Source organism: Aplidium turbinatum, chromosome 6 (assembly GCF_918807975.1).
Source record: "Aplidium turbinatum chromosome 6, kaAplTurb1.1, whole genome shotgun sequence".
NCBI lineage: Eukaryota > Metazoa > Chordata > Ascidiacea > Aplousobranchia > Polyclinidae > Aplidium > Aplidium turbinatum.
The window spans coordinates 194,244-217,006 of NC_137477.1; the positions used below are offsets into that span (position 1 = coordinate 194,244).

The window sequence follows — 22,763 nt, forward strand, 5'->3', positions numbered from 1 at the left end:
GTTCTGTATTTTTATCCTCGGACTGACAAAGCCTTGATAAGTTATTGGTCACAAGAGTAGGAGCTTATTGCTTGTCTACTTCTTGTCTGCCTCAATCATACTTGCAATCGTTCATTGTGTTTTGATTTATTAAGTCTGAATCGATAAATAAATCGGGATAAAAACCTGATTTTTGCATACACTGATGATTCTTCACAACGATTAAACTCAAATTCGAAGTACCGGTACACACATATCGCAAAGTTGTCCTGGCATTCCTCTCGCTTGCTTTACCGATACTGAGAAGAACACAAAAAGGCAGATGGTCTCCAGACACAACGGCTCCCGTCACGCGCCAAAGTAACAAGGGTGAAACGTCTTAGTCATCAGGCAAGCCACGTCACGGAGAACAAAAAAAACATGCAAATTCAACGTTACTTAAATCAGTCAGCCGCCAAGTTACAAATTTCATCACAATTACGCAATTACTAATCAAGAGGGCAATTAACCCGCTGGAACAGTTATTCCTGGTAGTTTCGCATACTTGTAGAGGCTGTTGACGCAGGGCCGGTTACCGAGATTGGCAGAGTAAAGTTTTCGATTGTTGAAATGTTGTTGCCGGGGAGTTATTTCATACACTAGGTGCCGCTGAATAAAGAGGTGCCCTTGCAATGCGTTGTTTAAGTGCTCACCCAGGTAGCAGAACTAGCGCCGTGTTTGACCTTTTCCTCGTTTGCAAAGTGGAGCTTCAACTGTCAAGCTTTATTGTTGCTTTGTTACACCACAGTCGCAATAGAACGACCGTGTCTCGCTGAACCCGGTACGCAGCTCATAATCTGATGCGAACAATTGATTGTTTGAATTCCTGGCTTGGTAACAAAATGTTCACGACAGACACAATAAACAATCGACAAAGAGTGAATTGGCGATGCAGCTTCGAAATGTCTCAGAGTGGAGCTTGCAAGCAGCAAGAGCGGGTGTGATTCCGAAGTCTTCGGGCGCTAGAATAAAATTACTTGAAATTAACAGTAAAGTAAACGCAAAGTCCAACGAGTAGCACTGTTTGTTGAGACCTGAGAATCTACGACGAACATATTCGGTCTGATCATTGCATCGATAGATTCTTCTTCAATGTTTGCAATAACAATCCATGGGCTGAACAACCTTATGACGAACCCTGTAATACCGTGCGTGCAACTTTTGCAACAGATTATCGCCTACCCATCGGTCAGACCTAAAGAAACATGAAATGTAAAGTTTAGGCTTTATCCAAGTTAGTGCCTTGCATTCAGCTTCCAGAAACATTGCAGGCTTTGATAATCCTGAGGTCATGATATGAATCCTTTCGGCAATCAATTTCCCACCTTCTCCACTGTATGCGTGATATAGCAACTTCCTAATCAACGCCAAATATTTCTGCCATGTTTGCTCTCAGGTTGGTGTTTGTTTGCAAAGATGATTAAACTTTTGTACTTCCTGTCTCTTATCTGCGTCTCATTTGCGTCTCCTGCAAAGATGAAAGACTTGGGTCGTCTTCTGACTGAGGTGAGTAACACAATTGTCGATTGAAGTGCGCTGTTTATGAAAGTGCTGCCATGACGACTTAGATACTGTTGCATAACAGATGGGTCCAATAACGCCCGAGATGTGCGAAAAGGATGAATACAAACGGCTGCATATCTGCATCGCGCTGAAAACAAACAAGTCGAAGATGGACGCGACCATGGAAGAGTACAAGCACATGTTTCAACACATGCCGAGTCGCGCCGCGTTTGACTCAGAAAACTCCGACGATCTTCATTCCCAAGGTCAGGTTTATGATTGGAATTGAAATAGTCTATGACCTCGAGCCACTTGTAGACGGATTGATTGATTGAATCTTTATCCTCGGACTGGGAAAGCTTCTTGCAGATCTACTGGCAGTTTCGCATACTTGTAGAGGCTTTGAACCACTGACGCAGGCCCGGTTACCGAGATTGACAGAGTGAAGTTTCCAATTGTTGAAGTGTTGTTCCGGTAAACTTTTTCCATCTATTAGATGCCGCTGAATGGAGAGCAGTAGTTAACGTGCATTGCTCAAGCGCACACCCCGAGAGTCGAACCATCGCCCCTTGATCTTGAAGCTTCTTCGTTCACGAAGTCACGCGCTAACCAACTGAGCTATCGGGGCCGACAATGACGTATATATACGCGCAAGAAATCTTTTGCAATATCACGAATGACGTATATACACGCATTTTAACTGTTAACAAAAAGACGGGAGTCGTTTATACACGCAAAACTTTCAGCAATTTTTTGTTTTAATATTGGCAACAATATTATGTTGGCAAGGGGGAAACTACCGAACAACAGAAAAGCTCAGAAACAAAATTACATGAAAAATGTCAACTTTCTCTGAAATTCAATCTGGTAGAGAGGTGACTTTCTTCAACGATACACAGATAAAACCAAGCTACCACAAAGCATTTAACATAATACATTAGAGTGAACACAAACTACGAACGTTTATAATAATATCTTTCTTTACAAGCAGGCCAAGCGAGATTATAAAAAGAAAGTCGTCCGCGAGTGGCTAGAGCCTGAGTGGAAAATTTAATTTCAGCTTAATCGTATAACATTTTATAAAATCCAACTACATTACAAAAAATCGTCTCATAAGTTGATGGTAATAATCAAATATGCGCGCCCTAAAGGAGGCGGATTATCACCGGAACAAGAAAGTGTGGAAAAGTTACGAAATCATAACAACACAACTACCGGTATCTAAAGTGTCGATCTCGTAGCAAAATGAAGTCGAAACAAAACTCTTCATTGAGAATATTACTTGGAAACAAAATCAAGTATTTCGAGTTTTTACGGTTATGGGGTTTCTGTACGCAGTCCAGTGACGTAACAATGTGTTGCAGGAAACATGGTTGTGGATGATTCCAACACGAGCCATCCCGAGGAGCGTGCAGACGCTTTTCCTCTGATGAACGCGCGAAGCACAGGAGACGAACGCAACCCTTGCGCTGGGGACTACAGTTTGATGACATTCTACGAGGCCGAGGATTTCTATTCCGGATACATCTATGAGCTCGTGCACATCCTGGGTACCATTGTGATCAAATAATTCAGATCGGTAACTCGATGCCAAGTTTAACAATCACGTTTGGTTTGCAGGTGACAATCTTTTCCAAACCTTCTTTATCAGACGATGCAATAGTTTCGTCATAACTGGTTTGGAATGCGCCCGTCATGACATCGTTTACCGAAGCTTAGTCTATCTGTACCCACCATGGATCAGTGATGAGGTTGGGGTACGACTCGTTCGCATTAAAGGCTCCTGCGCTTTGTCATATTTGGAAGAATAAAACAAGGACATTGTCAATCATCTCTTCATTTCAATAATTTCATCACATCCACCTTCGCTTAAGTTAAAGGCAGTAATTTTTGTGACTCACTTGCAACAAGAGGCCCAAACAAAGAAAATCGTTCGCGAGAGCAAACAACGAGTGTATTTTTTGTTAATCAATAAATCTTCTATAATTGTAATAAATAAAATGCTACCATATCATACAGTTTGGTGATGCTAATGGACAGGCCTGAAGCAAGAAGTGCTGGGGTCAATGGATTTGTTTCAAGTAGATTAATTTGTTCACAAATCTACAGTGCATTACAGTAAATGCAAATGGCTTGAGATTGACCTCTGAGGAACACTTAGGAATAACTGTAGGCTAAAGTTAAAGGTTTACAGTATATTGTTTGATGTATCTTATTAAAAAAGATTGTAAAGTTCTATTTGTTTGAACAAAATACTGAAGAAACCGACAAAGTCAAAACTTTAATAATAATTGGTGGATTTTGTTTACTTGTTAATTTCAATCAGTTGGATCCTAATGAAGGGTCCTTCTATAACTTTTCATTCTCAATAATATCGAAAAACCTGAAAATAGGTTGACAGACATCAGCGTTTGTTTCATTACTTTAACCTACCAAGTTCCAACCTTTACAGCATGGTAGCCTAATAGTTATAATAACGTGAAGAAAGGCGTTCTTCCCGGCTATCAGCACAAGGCTGATTACTCACTAGCACAGCGAGCAGCAGTAACGCTTCGCTAACCAGAACGGTGTAGCTTCCACGCTAGCCATAAAGACCTCCAATTAAACGTTTAAGTTATTTTGGCAGCCGATTGTAGCATCGAATAGACAGCGATAGACACGTGTTTCGCCCATGAGGCTGGGCTCATCAGTATCGCACCGTATTCTTAACCGGTGCGATACTGTGCGATACTGATGAGCCCAGCCTCATGGGCGAAACACGTGTCTATCGCTGTCTATTCGATGCTACAATCGGCTGCCAAAATAACTTAAAAGTTATAATAACTATTAATAACCGGCTCGGCCTAATAACCGGCTCGGCCTAATAACCAGTTCGGTGGCCGGTTACTTTTTTTTCGCGCAACTCTCAGAGTTCCGGATGGATACCACTATACCTTGCAGGTTTACAATTTCCCAAATAAAATGAATTTGTTACATGACTCATCATTAATGCGTCCGCTCCGGGAGCCGTCCACACACCCAAACATTCAGCAGGCATGGAAAATGCCTACCAGGGAGGCGAAGGACTTGGTTTGGTTTGGTTTGGTTTTGAATCTTTATCCTCGGACTGACAAAGCCTTGATAGGTTATTCCTGGTACTTGTTCGCATACTTGTAGAGGCACTTGACGCAGGGCCGGTTACCGAGATTGGCAGAGTGAAGTTTTCCGATTGTTGAAGTCTTGTTGCCGAGAAATTATTCCATTCACTAGGTGCCGCTGAATGGAGAGCAGTCCTGAAATGCGTTGCTCAAGCGCACACCCCGAGAGTCGAACCAGCGCCGTGTGATCTTGAGCCCGGCGCGTAACCACTGAGCTATCGAGTCCGTGAAAGTATCCGAGTTTTCAGCATGATTAATAAATTACAAAATTTAAAAATTGTTTGTGCTTTGTTTATGTAGCCTATTAGCCTACAGTGATTCTCAAACTGTAAGTCGCAACGCACTGGTGCGTCGTTTCTCGTTTGAAATTGCAAAGGAAATTGCACAAAGGTTTGGTTTCTTAACTGAAAATATCATATAAATGATTTAAACCTTTTAATAAGGCTACGTTGACTATGTCCAACTTAATTCTTTTGAAACAGCATATTGTGGATCAATGATTAACTTATAAATGCAAATGTTGGTCAGCAGTGTATTACCACTCACAGTTTTGCAATGACTGCGATTATAACGAATTAATATTGATTATAAATGAAAAAAGGGAGACATTTTTTGTAACGGTTGCAACTATTCGATTAACTTTTGATGAAGTTTATAGAAAAACATCAGATGAGCATATAAATTACTGATGTTTGATCCTGTGTGCCAACATTCAGCTCATAACATAATTCTGTCAATCGCCAAGTGCGTTGCGAATTCAACAAATTTTTCTGAGTGTTGTGCTTCGAAACTTATGTAACATATGATTCCATAAGGAGACGCGATATACCAGAATTTCAAATAGAAATTTTTAGGGGCCGCTTCGAAGGCACCAAAAGGGGTCCACCAAAACAAAAAGGTTGAGAACCACCGCGGTAGATGGTAATCTGTGGGCATATAAATGATGGTTATTGGCTGCCTCAAGCTGATCTACCTGTCTCAACTTTCTTCTTGCTGGTGTTGAAGCAGACTAGGAGATGGCGGGTCAAGCTCGAGAATTAGCACGTTTTGGTAAATTATTGATTTTAATTTAATATTAGTTTGTTTGTGTGTGTTTCTTCTTGATGCCTGCTTGAGGAAGGGCATCTGCTTGTGGAAAAGGGCCACTGCAGTCTGACATCTCATTTAGCGGAGATGCCAGAGAAGAGCGGCCAGAGGAAGGGTAGCTTTCGCTGACCCCAGAGTCTTCTTTGGATGGGCCGCTGCAATCCTGTCATCCCAGGGCGAGTGGGACAACGGAGAGGAACGGTTAAAGATCTCCCTCTGCAATCACTCTTCCGGCATCGGGCCGTTTCAGATGAGTGAGAGGGACGGGTTAAAGATGGGTTGTTATGCCCTTGGCTGTCTAAGCTTCTTCAAAGATGTTCTACGACCGTACTGTGCTAGTGAGACCCACCGCTGCAATCACTCGTCCCTACCATCAAGGATGGCTGAGAGGAACGGTTGAAGAGGGAGTCTCGATATTTTGTCAAATCTTTCTGCAGACTTCAATGGTAGTCTAGTCCAATGCTTTTTAACCGGTGTGCACGGTGCACTCTAGGGTGCATTAAAATATGCTGGGGGTGCACCATTACAAAAGGGTACACAAGGGTGCATTACAAACTGGTCACACAAAACAGAAGCCTTTCACAAATGCTTTTTTGTTAGCAAAAACAATCTATTAATCAACCAATGACAAGTATTTAATTTGTAACAGGTTGAAATTATTATTATATTCAGTCACATTGAAATTGAAGCAGCAGATTTGATACCTGGCGGCAAAGAAATAAATGATAAAGTTTCAAAAATTCCTCTGACGGATACAACAGTTTATCGCCGACGTCTAAGTATAGAAACAAACTTAGAGGATCAGTTGGTAAAAAAGTAAAGGAATCCCCTTCATTCGCCACCCAGTTAGATAAAACAACTGATGAACTCATTTTTTTTTGTAGATTTGCTGATTCTGCACGTACAAAGCATCACTTATTTTGCAAACCGTTTCGAGTGGATGCCACCACCAAATTTTATTTTTAAGATATTCCATGGTTATATGAAGGAGAAATCACTCAGTTGGGGAAAATATAAATCAGTTATTACTGATGGTGCAGCTGTAATGCAGAATGTATCAACAGTGTCGTTAAAAGTAAAGAACTTTCTCGTAAATGTGTTTCTTTTCATAGCATCCTACTTTACGAAGCTCTTGTCGCAAAGAAAATGAAGAGGAAGTAGATGATGAAAATGTTACGACTTACACAAAACTACTCCAAGAAGTTATTGCTATTGTTACCTAACTATATTTAAAGCCATGTAAAAAATCGCAGGACATTCACAAAGTTGTGTGAAAATTCGTAGATGCGTCATTCCCAGAATTGCTCTTGCATACGGAAATACAGTGGCTCTCCAAGAGGTAAAGTTCTTAGCCGTATGTTTCTGTTGAGAAAATAGTTGGGAGTTTTTTAAAAGAAGAGCATGGCCAAAGGGATTAGGCTTTTAAAGAATATTTCAACGCTGAACAGAACGCTTCACATATGATAGACTTACTGCAGAACTCGAAGATTTAATTGATGTCCCGTCGAAAGCATTATTTAAAAAGACGCCATACTCTGATTTCTGGATACACCGGTTATATTCGCCAGAATACATAGCAAAGAAGGCATCTACCATGCTCCTTTAAATGCCAACTACGTATTCATGCGAAGGTAACTTATCTTGTTTGTGTAAAATCGAATATTGAAAATAATTCAATCACGCATATGGATGAAGGGAAAAATTGAAACGGATATCATTCTTTGGTTTGAGTAGGTTTCTTTTTGTGTTATCCAGGCTTACACCCAATGTTTGTGTTATCCAGGCTTACACCCAATGTTTGTGTTATCCAGGCTTACACCCAATGTTTGTGTTATCCAGGCTTACACCCAATGTTTGTGTTATCCAGGCTTACACCCAATGTTTGTGTTATTCAGGTTTACACCCAATGTTTGTGTTATCTAGGCTTACACCCAATGTTTGTGTTATCCAGGCTTACACCCAATGTTTGTGTTATCCAGGCTTACACGCAATGTTTGTGTTATTCAGGTTTACACCCAATGTTTGTGTTATCCAGGCTTACACCCAATGTTTGTGTTATCTAGGCTTACACCCAATGTTTGTGTTATCCAGGCTTACACCCAATGTTTGTGTTATCCAGGCTTACACCCAATGTTTGTGTTATCCAGGCTTACACCCAATGTTTAAACATTTAGATTCACTGTGGTGGAGGAAAAGCAAGGAAGCCAATCTTCATGTCTACCTTCAAACATGCTATTAAATGTCTTGCCAAAGACGCAGTCTCGATGAGCATGCTCCTTAGCGGTGTCGAACCGGCGCCCTTTCGATTGCAGTGCCAGGACTCTCACCCCTCGGCTACTCAGCCGAAGGCCACATAACCGTTCTTGGTTATTAGCATTCAACGAAAAAAGTCATTGAATATTATTTTTTCAATTTTGTTTGCTTGTTTTACGCAATATCATGGCGTATTTGTCCCTTTGCAAGATGATTTTCATATCGTTTTTCATCTCAATTTGCCATTTAAGTAAATGGGATGGATGAGTTTGTCACAATATTTTAAGAGTGCACCATAACAAAAAGGTTGAAGAGCACTAGTCCACAAAACTATTTCTTCTTGGCATTCAACAACAGTCCCTCCCCAGTTTTCAGTTATGCCAGCACTCTCTATCCCTCCTGGAGCAGACCTCTCAAGAAAGGCATGGGTCACATTGAACAGGATCAGATGTGACGTTGGCTGTACTGGAGCTAATCTGTTTAGGTGGGGGTTGCATAATTCGCCGATATGTGTCTGCGGAGCGGTAGAACAAACAATGCAACACATACTCCACGAATGTTCCATCTTACGACCCCCAAGTGGAATCACTGGTATTCGACAACTGGACCCAACTACCGTATCTTGGCTGCACGAGGAGGCATTGCCAATCTAAGCTGCTACAAGTCAAACGAGAGAAGAAGAAGATTCAACAACAAAATTGATTCAGGATAACAAAGTACTCGATTACATCTACAAAGCGCTGAGACCAACGTATATTTTCGAACGGATGCAACGCTTTGTACAAAAGAACATTAATATTCAATGTAATGCTGTTATGGCCGAGTTTGTTTTTAGCCTAATCAAAAAAATTCACTTATTTCCACTTTAAACTCACTGATAATATTTTCACTTAAATCTTTAATCTCACTGATCATAATCGGCTCTTCCATTTTTAACCGATGGTTAAGCTACAATCTTCAACAATCATCATCGGCTCTTCCAATTTAAACCCATGGTTACAATCTTAAACAGATCATCATCGCCTCTTCCACTTTAAACCGATGGTTACAGACTTCAACAGATCATCATCGGCTCTTCCACTTTAAACCCATGGTTTCAGTCTTCAAATGATCATATCGGCTCTTCCACTTTAAGCCCATGGTTACAATCTTCAACAGATCATCATCGGCTCTTCCACTTTAAACCCATAGTTACAATCTTCAACAGATCATCATCGGCTCTTCCACTTTAAACCCATGGTTACAATCTTCAACAGATCATCATTGCCTCTGCCTGAATAAGGCGTCGAATATCATGATTCTCCACTGCGATTGATCTTAAATTTACAAAATCCTTCGTCCATGTTCATAGTTTCTTAAAAATGTCGCCCCGTCATAATTGTAGACTATGTTGCAATAGTGCCCATGCAATAGTGCAAGCTTACACTGACGTTGTTGGTAAAATATAATCAATGCAGTTTGGTGAGAAAAACGAGCGAGCTCTTTCAGAAAAGGTTTTTTAATCGCTGTGGAGAAACGTAGTAAACAAATACTTCCCTTGGTTCCGCTATCAAGCAATGACGTCACTGCCTCTTTGCATGGTAACTTTATGACTATATTCTGTAAGGGAAATTGTTTATTGATCAAATGTTATGCGGAATTTACAAATTTCAAGTTCGGAGAACATGTAGTAAAAAATTTGTTAAAGTTTAGCTTATACTGGTTACTCATTTACTTTCGAAAGTTTCTAGGTTGGATTCAAACAAATTACAATAGGCTATAGTCTCCAAAGTAAATCTATGGTTTCCCGAAAAATGTAGGCAACAAGAGATCAACTACAATGCACTGTTCATCAGCCTGGGATGGATCAGGAAAATAATTCCAGTCGATGTTTGCGTCAAACAGTTATCCTGAGGTGATCAGTTGCGCACAGTGACCATTCTTTTCGGAATCCATTTCCTTTCTAACAGGCTTCAAATACACACAAAGTTTGCAGTTTGCTCAATAGCTGTTCAGGTAGTATCAAAACAAACTAATGTGAAATGATACATGCCATTGGTCAAACGGTGAAATCAGTCCTGAAATCTGATCATGACTATGATGAAACCGATGATTAAGAAGTCGTGATCTTTGTTGCCAGAGTGGAGCGATGATGAAGAAGTCGTGATCTTTGTTGTCAAAGTGAAGCGATGATGAAGAAGTCGTGACCTTTGATACCAAAGTAGAACGATGATGAAGAAGTCGTGATCTTTGTTGTCAAAGTGGAGGAATGATGAAGAAGTCGTGACCTTTGATACCAAAGTGGAGCGATGATGAAGAAGTCGTGATCTTTGTTGTCAAAGTGGAGTGATGATGAAGATTGAAGAAGTCGTGACCTTTGTTACCAAAGTGAAGCAATGATGAAGAAGTCGTGATCTTTGTTGTCAAAGTGGAGCGATGATGAAGAAGTCGTGATCTTTGTTGTCAAAGTGAAGCGATGATGAAGAAGTTGTGACCTTTGTTGCCAAAGTGGAACGATGATGAAGAAGTCGTGATCTTTGTTGGCAAAGTGGAGAGATGATGAAGAAGTCATGATATTTGTTGTCAAAGTGGAGCGATGATGAAGAAGTCGTGATCTTTGTTGCCAAAGTGAAGCAATGATGAAGAAGTCGTGATCTTTGTTGTCAAAGTGAAGCGATGATGAAGAAGTCGTGACCTTTGTTGCTAAAGTGGAGCGATGATGAAGAAGTCGTGACCTTTGTTGTCAAAGTGAAGCGATGATGAAGAAGTCGTGACCTTTGTTGCCAAAGTAGAACGATGATGAAGAAGTCGTGATCTTTGTTGCTGAAGTGGAGTGATGATGAAGAAGTTGTGACCTTTGTTGCCAAAGTGGAACGATGATGAAGAAGTCGTGATCTTTGTTGGCAAAGTGGAGAGATGATGAAGAAGTCATGATATTTGTTGTCAAAGTGGAGCGATGATGAAGAAGTCGTGATCTTTGTTGCCAAAGTGAAGCGATGATGAAGAAGTCGTGACCTTTGATACCAAAGTAGAACGATGATGAAGAAGTCGTGATCTTTGTTGCTGAAGTGGAGTGATGATGAAGATTGAAGAAGTCGTGACCTTTGTTGCCAAAGTGGAGCGATGATGAAGAAGTCGTGATCTTTGTTGCCAAAGTGGAGCGATGATGAAGAAGTCGTAACCTTTGTTGCCAAAGTGGAGCGATGATGAAGAAGTCGTGACCTTTGTTGCCAAAGTGGAACGATGATGAAGAAGTCGTGACCTTTGTTGTCAAAGTGGAGCGATGATGAAGAAGTCGTGATCTTTGTTGCCACAGTGGAGCGATGATGAAGAAGTCGTGATCTTTGTTGTCAAAGTGAAGCGATGATGAAGAAGTCGTGACCTTTGATACCAAAGTAGAACGATGATGAAGAAGTCGTGATCTTTGTTGCTGAAATGGAGTGATGATGAAGACTGAAGAAGTCGTGACCTTTGTTACCAAAGTGGAGCGATGATGAAGAAGTTGTGACCTTTGTTGCCAAAGTGAAACGATGATGAAGAAGTCGTGATCTTTGTTGGCAAAGTGGAGAGATGATGAAGAAGTCATGATATTTGTTGTCAAAGTGGAGCTATGATGAAGAAGTCGTGATCTTTGTTGCCAAAGTGAAGCAATGATGAAGAAGTCGTGATCTTTGTTGCCAAAGTGAAGCGATGATGAAGAAATCATGATCTTTGTTGTCAAAGTGGAGGAATGATGAAGAAGTCATGATCTTTGTTGTCAAAGTGAAGCAATGATGAAGAAGTCGTGACCTTTGTTGTTGAAGTGGAGTGATGATGAAGAAGTCGTGATCTTTGTTGCCAAAGTGGAGCTATGATGAAGAAGTCGTCATCTGTGTTGCTAAAATGAGGCGATGATGAAGAAGTCGTCATCTTTGTTGCCAAAGTGAAGCGATGATGAAGAAGTCGTGATCTTTGTTGTCAAAGTGGAGCGATGATGAAGAAGTCGTGATCTTTGTTGCCAAAGTGAAGCAATGATGAAGAAGTCGTGATCTTTGTTGCCAAAGTGGAGCGATGATGAAGAAGTCGTGATCTTTGTTGCCAAAGTGAAGCAATGATGAAGAAGTCGTGATCTTTGTTGCCAAAGTGGAGCAATGATGAAGAAGTCGTGATCTTTGTTGCCAAAGTGGAGCGATGATGAAGAAGTCGTGATCTTTGTTGCCAAAGTGAAGCAATGATGAAGAAGTCGTGATCTTTGTTGTAAAGTGGAGCGATGATGAAGACGTCGTGATCTTTGTTATCAAAGTAGAGTGATGATGAAGAAGTCGTGATCTTTGTTGCCAAAGTGGAGCAATGATGAAGAAAGTCGTGATCTTTGTTGTCAAAGTGGACCGATGATGAAGAAGTCGTGATCTTTGTTGCCAAAGTGGAGCGATGATGAAGAAGTCATGATCATTGTTGTCAAAGTGGAGCGATGATGAAGAAGTCGTGATCTTTGTTGTCAAAGTGAAGCGATGATAAAGAAGTCGTGATCTATGTTATTAAAGTAGAGCGATGATGAAGAAGTCGTGATCTTTGTTATTAAAGTAGAGTGATGATGAAGAAGTCGTGACCTTTGTTATTAAAGTAGAGCGATGATGAAGAAGTCGTGATCTTTGTTGTCAAAGTAGAGTGATGATGAAGAAGTCGTGATCTTTGTTGCCAAAGTGAAGCGATGATGAAGAAGTCGTGATCTTTGTTGTCAAAGTAGAGCGATGATGAAGAAGTCGTGATCTTTGTTGCCAAAGTGGAGTGATGATGAAGAAGTCGTGATCTTTGTTATCAAAGTAAAGCGATGGTGAAGAAGTCGTAATCGTTGTTGTCAAAGTGAAGAGATGATGAAGAAGTCGTGACTTTTGTTGTCAAAAGTGGAGCGATGATGAAGAAGTCGTGACCTTTGTTGTCAAAGTGAAGCGTTGATGAAGAAGTCGTGATCTTAGTTGCTAAAGTGAAGCGACGATGACATCGTGACCTTTGTTATCAAAGTAAAGCGATGGTGAGGAAGTCGTGATCTTTGTTGCCAAAGTGGAGCAATGATGAAGAAGTCGTGATCTTTGTTGTTAAAGTGGAGCAATGATGAAGAAGTCGTGACCTTTGTTGTCAAAGTGGAGCGATGATGAAGGAGTTGTGATCTTTGTTGTCAAAGTGGAGCAATGATGAAGAAGTCGTGATCTTTGTTGCCAAAGTGGAGCGATGATGAAGAAGTCGTGACCTTTGTTGTCAAAGTGGAGAGATGATGAAGAAGTCGTGATCTTTGTTGTCAAAGTGGAGCGATGATGAAGGAGTCGTGACCTTTGTTGTCAAAGTGGAGCAATGATGAAGAAGTCGTGACCTTTGTTGTCAAAGTGGAGCGATGATAAAGAAGTCCAGATTTTTGTTGTCAAAGTGGAGCAATGATGAAGAAGTCGTGATCTTTGTTGCTAAAGTGAAGCGACGATGACGTCGTGACCTTTGTTATCAAAGTAAAGCGATGGTGAGGAAGTCGTGATCTTTGTTGTCAAAGTGGAGCAATGATGAAGAAGTCGTGACCTTTGTTGTCAAAGTGGAGAGATGATGAAAAAGTCGTGACCTTTGTTGCCAAAGTGGAGAGATGATGAAGAAGTCGTGACCTTTGTTGCCAAAGTGGAGCGATGATGAAGAAGTCGTGACCTTTGTTGTCAAAGTGGAGCGATGATGAAGGAGTCGTGACCTTTGTTGTCAAAGTGGAGCGATGATGAAGAAGTCGTGACCTTTGTTGTCAAAGTGGAGCGATGATAAAGAAGTCCAGATTTTTGTTGTCAAAGTGGAGCAATGATGAAGAAGTCGTGATCTTTGTTGCCAAAGTGAAGCGATGATGAAGAAGTCGTGAGCTTTGTGGCTAAAGTGGAGCGATGATGAAGTCGTGATCTATGTTACCAAAGTGAAGCGATGATGAAGAAGTCGTGATCTTTGTTGCCAAAGTGAAGCGACGATGATGAAGTCGTGATCTTTGTTGCAAAAAGGGAGCGATGATGAAGAAGTCATGATCTTTGTTGTCAAAGTGGAGCGATGATGAAGAAGTCGTGACCTTTGTTGTCAAAGTGGAGCGATGATAAAGAAGTCCAGATTTTTGTTGTCAAAGTGGAGCAATGATGAAGAAGTCGTGATCTTTGTTGCTAAAGTGAAGCGATGATGAAGAAGTCGTGATCTTTGTGGCTAAAGTGTAGCGATGATGAAGTCGTGATCTATGTTACCAAAGTGAAGCGATGATGAAGAAGTCGTAATCTTTGTTGCCAAAGTTAAGCGACGATGATGAAGTCGTGATCTTTGTTGCTAAAGGGGAGCGATGATGAAAAAGTCGTGATTTTTTGTTATCAAAGTAGAGCAATGATGAAGAAGTCGTGATCTTTGTTGCCAAAGTGGAGCAATGATGAAGAAGTTGTGATCTTTGTTGCCAAAGTGGAGCAATGATGAAGAAGTCGTGATCTTTGTTGCTACAGTGGAGCAATGATGAAGAAAGTCGTGATCTTTGTTGTCAAAGTGGAGAGATGATGAAGAAGTCGTGATCTTTGTTGCCAAAGTGAAGCGACGATGACGTCGTGATCTTTGTTGTCAAAGTGAAGCGATGATGAAGAAGTCGTGATTTTTGTTGCTAAAGTGAAGCGACGATGACGTCGTGACCTTTGTTGTCAAAGTGGAGTGATGATGAAGAAGTCGTGATCTTTGTTGTCAAAGTGAAGCAATGATGAAGAAGTCATGATCTTTGTTGTCAAAGTGGAGCGATGATGAAGAAGTCATGATCTTTGTTGCCAAAGTGGAGCAATGATGAAGAAGTCGTGATCTTTGTTGCTACAGTGGAGCAATGATGAAGAAAGTCGTGATCTTTGTTGTCAAAGTGGAGCGATGATGAAGAAGTCGTGATCTTTGTTGCCAAAGTGAAGCGACGATGACGTCGTGATCTTTGTTGTCAAAGTGAAGCGATGATGAAGAAGTCGTGATCTTTGTTGCTAAAGTGAAGCGACGATGACGTCGTGACCTTTGTTGTCAAAGTGGAGCGATGATGAAGAAGTCGTGATCTTTGTTGTCAAAGTGAAGCAATGATGAAGAAGTCATGATCTTTGTTGCCAAAGTGGAGCGATGATGAAGAAGTCATGATCTTTGTTGCCAAAGTGGAGCGATGATGAAGAAGTCGTGATCTTTGTTGCCAAAGTGAAGCGACGATGAAGAAGTCGTGATCTTTGTTGCTAAAGTGAAGCGACGATGACGTCGTGACCTTTGTTGTCAAAGTGGAGCGATGATGAAGAAGTCGTGATCTTTGTTGCCAAAGTGGAGCGATAATGAAGAAGTCGTGATCTTTGTTGCCAAAGTGGAGCGATGATTAAGAAGTCATGATCATTGTTGCCAAAGTGGAGCGATGATGAAGAAGTCGTGATCTTTGTTGCCAAAGTGGAGCGATGATGAAGAAGTCGTGACCTTTGTTGTCAAAGTGGAGCGTTGACGAAGGAGTCATGACCTTTGTTGTCAAAGTGGAGCAATGATGAAGAAGTCGTGATCTTTGTTGCCAAAGTGGAGCGGTGATGAAGAAGTCGTGACCTTTGTTGCCAAAGTGGAGCGATGATGAAGAAGTCGTGATCTTTTTATCAAAGTGGAGCGATGATGAAGAAGTCGTGATCGTTGTTGCCAAATAGAGCGATGATGAAAAGTCGTGATCTTTGTTGTCAAAGTGGAGCAATGATGAAGAAGTCGTGACCTTTGTTGTCATAGTGCAGCAATGATGAAGAAGTTGTGATCTTTGTTGCCAAAGTGGAGCGATGATGAACAAGTTGTGATCTTTGTTGCCGAAGTGGAGCAATGATGAAGAAGTCGTGATCTTTGTTATCAAAGTAGAGCAATGATGAAGAAGTCATGATCTTTGTTGCCAAAGTGAAGCGATGATGAAGAAGTCGTGATCTTTGTTGCCGAAGTGGAGCGATGATTAAGAAGTCGTGATCTTTGTTGCTAAAGTGGAGCGATGATGAAGAAGTCGTGATCTTTGTTATCAAAGTACAGTGATGATGAAGAAGTCATGATCTTTGTTGCCAAAGTGGAGCGATGATTAAGAAGTCGTGATCTTTGTTGCCGAAGTAGAGTGATGATGAAGAAGTCGTGATCTTTGTTGCCGAAGTGGAGCGATGATGAAGAAGTCGTGATCTTTGTTATCAAAATAGAGTGATGATGAAGAAGTCATGATCTTTGTTGTCAAAGTGGAGCGATGATGAAGAAATCATGATCTTTGTTGCCGAAGTGGAGCGATGATTAAGAAGTCGTGATCTTTGTTGCCGAAGTGGAGCGATGATTAAGAAGTCGTGATCTTTGTTGTTAAAGTAGAGTGATGATGAAGAAGTCGTGATCTTTGTTGCCAAAGTGGAGCGATGATGAAGAAGTCGTGATCTTTGTTGCCAAAGTGAAGCGACGATGAAGAAATCGTGATCTTTGTTGCCAAAGTGGAGCGATGATGAAGGAGTCGTGACCTTTGTTGTCAAATTGAAGCGATGATGAAGAAGTCGTGATCGTTGTTGCCAAATAAAGCGATGATGAAGAAGTCGTGATCTTTGTTGCTAAAGTGGAGCGATGATGAAGAAGTCGTGAACTTTGTTATCAAAGTAGAGTGATGATTAAGAAGTCATGATCTTTGTTGTAAAGTGGAGCGACGATGAAGAAGTCGTGATCTTTGTTGTCAAAGTGGAGCGATTAAGAAGTCGTGATCTTTGTTGCCAAAGTAGAGCAATGATGAAGAAGTCGTGATCTTTGTTGCCAAAGTGGAGCAATGATGAAGAAGTCGTGATCTTTGTTGCCAAAGTGGAGCGATGATGAAGAAGTCATGATCTTTGTTGCCAAAGTAGAGTGATGATGAAGAAGTCGTGATGTTTTTATCAAATTGAAGCGATGATGAAGAAGTCGTGATCGTTGTTGCCAAATAAAGCGATGATAAAGAAGTCGTGATCTTTGTTGTCAAAGTGGAGCAATGATGAAGAAGTCGTGATCTTTGTTGCCGAAGTAGAGTGATGATTAAGAAGTCGTGATCTTTGTTGTCAAAGTGGAGCGATGATGAAGAAGTCGTGACCTTTGTTGTTAAAGTGCAACGATGATGAAGAAGTCGTGACCTTTGTTGCCGAAGTAGAGTGATGATTAAGAAGTCGTGATCTTTGTTGCTAAAGTGGAGCGATGATGAAGAAGTCGTGAACTTTGTTATCAAAGTAGAGTGATGATTAAGAAGTCGTAATCGTTGTTGTAAAGTGGAGCGACGATGAAGAAGTCATGATCTTTGTTATCAAAGTGCAGCGATGATGAAAAAGTCGTGACCTTTGTTGTCAAAGTGGAGCGATGATGAAGAAGTCGTGACCGTTGTTGTCAGTGGAGCGATGATGAAGAAGTCGTGATCTTTGTTGTCAAAGTGGAGAGATGATGAAGAAGTCGTGAACTTTGTTATCAAAGTAGAGTGATGATTAAGAAGTCATGATCTTTGTTGTAAAGTGGAGCGACGATGAAGAAGTCGTGATCTTTGTTGCCAAAGTGGAGCAATGATAAACAAGTTGTGATCTTTGTTGTCAAAGTGGAGCAATGATGAAGAAGTCGTGACCTTTGTTGTTAAAGTGCAACGATGATGAAGAAGTCGTGACCTTTGTTACCAAAGTAGAACGACGATGAAAAAGTCGTGACCTTTGTTGCCAAAGTGGAGCGATGATAAAGAAGTCGTGATTTTTGTTGCCAAAGTGGAGCAATGATGAAGAAGTCGTGATTTTTGTTGCCAAAGTGGAGCGATGATGAAGAAGTCGTGATCTTTGTTATCAAAGTGGAGCAATGATGAAGAAGTCGTGATTTTTGTTGCCAAAGTGGAGCGATGATGAAGAAGTCGTGACCTTTGTTGTCAAAGTGGAGCGATGATGAAGAAGTCGTGATCTTTGTTGCCAAAGTGGAGCGATGATGAAGAAGTCGTGATCTTTGTTATCAAAGTGGAGCAATGATGAAGAAGTCGTGATTTTTGTTGCCAAAGTGGAGCGATGATGAAGAAGTCGTGACCTTTGTTGTCAAAGTGGAGCGATGATGAAGAAGTCGTGACCGTTGTTGTCAGTGGAGCGATGATGAAGAAGTCGTGATCTTTGTTGTCAAAGTGGAGAGATGATAAAGAAGTCGTGATCTTTGTTGCCAGAGTGGAGCGATGATGAAGAAGTCGTGATCTTTGTTGTCAAATTGGAGCGTTGATGAAGAAGTCGTGACCTTTGTTGTCAAAGTGGAGCGATGATAAAGAAGTCCAGATTTTTTTTGTCAAAATAGAGCGATGATGAAGAAGTCGGGATTTTTGTTGTCAAATAGAGCGATGATGAAGAAGTAGTGATCTTTGTCTTCAAAGTGGAGCGATGATGGTCGTGATCTTTGTTGTTGAAGTGGAGTGATGATGAAGATTGAAGAAGTCGTGACCGTTGTTGTCAAAGTGGAGCGATGATTAAGAAGTCGTGATTTTTGTTGTCAAAATGGAATGGTTACTGGTTAATAATTTTACTTCGCAAGCTTTGATTCACTTTGGTGCAAAGTTCAGCATGCCCCATTATGATGAAACCAGTACTTATAACAATAATCGCTAATGTACTTGGTGGGATGCCGTTTGTCATTGTCGTGTAAGCCTCTGGGGCAGAGGGTTTATCTTTCTACCATCCCAGATTCGCGATGTTCCTGGACTACACCGGAAGGCTACTAGAAAGCTACTAGAGCAGCTCTGCCTTGATTTTAGTAAACCTAATATCCGCCATTTTGCCAAAAATGACTTTTTTGGATTTTTCTACTTTTAAAGACTTCATGCATCTCCTGACAAAAATTTGTGCCCCAATGTAGTATGGTTTTCGAGATAGTTGGTGTGTAAAAGCTAACATATTCTAATCTGCGCAAGAATAATTTTCTGAAACCTAACATATTCGTCCGCTCCAATCACGTAACAGGATATCGTCACGTGACAGGAAAAATTTCAGCAGCATTGTAGCAGGCTACTTCTCCACCTATGATGGTCAGAAATAAAAAACAACTGAACTGAACTGAACCATATTATCTTACATCTCTCTTGGGTTGCGTGAAGCGGATTTAAAAGCGTTCGATAAAGTAGATTGGGCTAAAATGTTGTTAAGCACTAAATAAGCTTAATTATGTAGGCTAGCCTAAAAATGTCCGTCCGAGCACACTAGATATTTTTTTCATTAAATGCTGTATCATTTACGGCTCGTCGATCAGTTGGACTTTTCGTAGCCTACTGGTCTACACTGACTACACTGTTGACTACTGACTGCTGACTACTGACTGCTGGCGACTGCTGACTGCTGACTACACTGGCTACACTGACTTTACGGTACGCTAAATAACTTAGCTTGCATGTGATTATTAAGATTTTAAAGCAGAGGCCCGGGAGTACGCTACTCAGTGTGTTTGGTCATTTCAAATTAACCGTACCAGATGCTGTGTAGCCAATGTAGTAGCCTACGGTAGCCTTAAATGAAGGCATGGTAATCAAGTAGGCTACCAACAACTGATTTTAAATCGGCGATAGCCTTTAACCTAGCAGGTTTCTGTGATATCAGCAAAGTTATCTACAGATTACAGTGACGAAATGATACTCAGTTCTGGGAGAAACCCAGAGGCTTACTTTAGGTTTGATTTAGGCTTACAAAGCCAACATAGAGTGGTCAAAGCCAACATTTAGTTTATTTTAAGCTTTACCATACAAAAGCATGACATTAAATAAGCCAATAAAGCGGTGAAAGCCAACATTGTGAATATATATTAGGTTTTATCCGGTTTTATCATACAAACTTTAATAATAATTATAATACATTTTTTAGAACTAGTTATCTGTCAAAACCAAATATACGCCTTGTTTTAATAAATAAACAAAAACCTGACTCAAACTTTGTTCTTAAAAATTTTGTTTGGTTGTCCGTTCCAGCCTTACAAAAGTCAACGCCGAGTGTTTTACCTTGGTAATTTTACAGCTATAAACACAAAAAATTGTTTATCTAGAATACTTGAAAATGGTTTTCTAGATATTAAGTTATTTTGATGTTATTTAATTCAATTTTAAGTCGATATTTAATTCGTTTAATATTTAATTTAGATTAGATTTAATTTAGATTAGATTAGATTTAGATTAGATTAGATTTAGATTAGATTAGATTAGATTAGATTAGATTAGATTAGATTAGATTAGATTAGATTAGATTTAGATTAGATTTAGATAAGTTTAGATTTTAAGTCGATATTTAATTCGTTTAATTAAGTCGATTTTAATTCGTTATTTAATTCGATTTTAAGTCGATTAAGTTATTTTGATGTTAAGATATTAAGGTTATTTTGGATATTAGGTTCAGCCAAATCACGACAGAGCTAGTCTTTGGTTCCATCATCTAAAACGCGCAGACTTTCCACTCCGTTAGGTGGCTTGAAGGTGGTTGTCGACTTGTCGTTAACGTTATGGTTTTTACAAGTGCTTGTGATTCTTGTGCGCCATGGACAGACAAATAAATTCGTCTGAATTTTGACCACCTTTATTTCATGATGACAGAAAGATCTAGAATCTTTGCATTAATGTCTCTCACCAACCCAGTCATCTCTTGCTTGGTCTCCTAATTTCATTCTCCTGCACAGAAATTTTTGTTATTGCTGGAGACTTGTCATCAGACATGCGTTCCACGCTGTCATCAGACATGCGTTTCACGCTGTCTGGCGGAGAATGAAGGGGGCGCCTTGCAGTCAGGTGTGTCGAAGTATCTGGGTTGTTCTAAAATAGAAAGTGAAGAACTCCGTCTACGGTCCACAATCACACGGATTTAGACAGTGCAACAACACGTTTATCTAGAGCAGTGGTTCTCAACCTTTTCTGAGTCGTGGCCGTTTTGAGTGTAACTTTCAAAGTTCCGGTCTACAGTAGAAATAAAATTGTATTTTTTTAAAGAAAAAATAAACGAAACTAAGTTTATGAAAACAGTCAATAATTTAGTCCTTAGCGCGAAACTTACGCTTGATTTTCTTTTAGTTTTTATCAGGCTCCGTCGGATGCAGCAAGAACAATGTCGCTTTGCACATTGAGAAGATGACGTGCTTTCGTTTTGATAGTTGCCAAATCATAAAACCCAGTTTCGCAAAAGTAGGTGGTAGAACATTAAACAAGCATCTCTGACGCCTTCTTGCTTACTGATGGATATATGCATCATAGAGAGACAACCAGAAACTTGAGATCATATCGATTCTTAAATGCCTTTATCGCATTCGAAATCAGTAGCCTACTGCGAAATTCTGCGTGAAAATTGTTTTTCGTTTTTCAAAAGAAATGTTTCCAGTTCATCTTTGAGCTCATACAGCCCAGAAAGTCATTTTCCCCGCGATAACTATCGAACTTTGGAATGATAAAAAAGTCCAAGGTGTTTGTCCCCATTTCTTTGGCTAAAATTTAAAAAAGGCGGTAATTTTGACCCTTGTACGAATGAAGTTGATAACTTTCACTGCAACGTCCATCACTTCCATCGAAGGCGTAGGTAGAGCGTTTGTCGCAAGAGCGTAGTCTACCTATGTAACAAACAGTGAGATGACATCACATGAGGCCATTCGTTTTTACAAAAGTGATGAATCCTCCTTTAACACCAACCATTGCTGGAGCATCATCAATGCAAATGTGGTTAAAATTTCGTCAGCTTAACCCATTAATTTCGAAAATACATTCGACAACAGCTTTAATGTCAATAGCAGTTGTTGTAGTTGACAAGGCAGTGCAGAGCAAAAACTCTTCTTTTATCTTGCGTTGTTTTCGTATCGGACGAAAGCAATTAAGTGACTTACAAGTATCGGTGGACTCATCAAAGTGATCGCTAGCTTGTAGCGTACTTCCCTTGATTTCAGAGCAAACTTATTGGCATACATCAACGGTCATGCTGTCAATTCTTTGTCAAATAGTAGCCTATCATTCGAAAGCAAAAATTGTTGATTTTCCTTTCCGCCCCTGGTCCGATCAATATTTTAACTATTTTCTCCGAACATGGTTTTATAACGTCTTCCGCAATAGTGTGCGTTGTTTCGCACTTTGCAATTCTATAGGCTATTCCACCTCATAGCTGCATTAAACGGCAAACTTTTCTTCTTGCAAGAATCCAAACTGAGTTACTGAAGCTTCCCTGTTATACCGCGTTTATTTGACAGACATAGTCTCAATATCTGCAGTCTTCATTTGTGGATGTTTTGTTCTGAGAAATACATGATGAGAAATTTATTATGCTTCTAAGAAATTAATGATGAGATTTTCGAAGAAATTTATTGCAGCATTGTCTTATAGGGATAAACATTTCTGCGTCATCTGCATCCGGGAACTTAAAACCTGGTGAAAAGTGGATTAAAATTTCCTTGTATGAATTATGGGCCCATCAAGCATGCACAAAATGCGGACTGATATTCGTTTGCCCAAACAGCCACATATAAAATTTTATCCTCTTTTAAAATTTAATTTCACTTAAAGTTGTGATCGAAATTGAAACGGCGACTTCCATAAGAACTAACAAGAACAAACACTTCTATTTTCAGGTAAAGTTGTGGAGCTCAATACGGAGAACAAAAAACAATATTTTGAAAAAAGATTGCAAACAATAATTTTATTGTTTATCGTTTTGTATCAAGCCGGAGTCGACCTTTTTTAAAACGGCTCCGGACACGACAAAATCTTTCCTCCACAATCCTGGTTACAACCATCTCTTTGTCTTGTAACAACCACAGGCCGGTATAGGAGATGGTTGCAACAAACGTGTAGCA

The 22,763-nt window shown here is 40.2% G+C and overlaps 1 protein-coding gene across 1 annotated transcript; it reads left to right on the forward strand.

Annotated features, from left to right (window-relative positions):
- Window positions 1-1,413: 1,413 nt before the first annotated feature.
- Window positions 1,414-3,535, forward strand: LOC145772729 (uncharacterized). The gene is made up of 4 exons (XM_082584607.1): window positions 1,414-1,524; window positions 1,604-1,787; window positions 2,886-3,071; window positions 3,142-3,535. The coding sequence occupies exons 1-4, from the start codon at window positions 1,435-1,437 to the stop codon at window positions 3,330-3,332; spliced, it is 651 nt and encodes a 216-aa protein (XP_082440733.1). The 5' UTR covers window positions 1,414-1,434; the 3' UTR covers window positions 3,333-3,535.
- Window positions 3,536-22,763: the final 19,228 nt, after the last annotated feature.

Bases quoted from the DNA above. Each gene is read 5' to 3' on its own strand.
- LOC145772729 (XM_082584607.1), top strand. From the start codon at position 1,435: ATGATTAAACTTTTGTACTTCCTGTCTCTTATCTGCGTCTCATTTGCG. The intron at 1,788-2,885 runs GTCAGGTTTATG...AATGTGTTGCAG, and splicing joins CGACGATCTTCATTCCCAAG to GAAACATGGTTGTGGATGAT. The intron at 3,072-3,141 runs GTACCATTGTGA...TTTGGTTTGCAG, and splicing joins TGAGCTCGTGCACATCCTGG to GTGACAATCTTTTCCAAACC.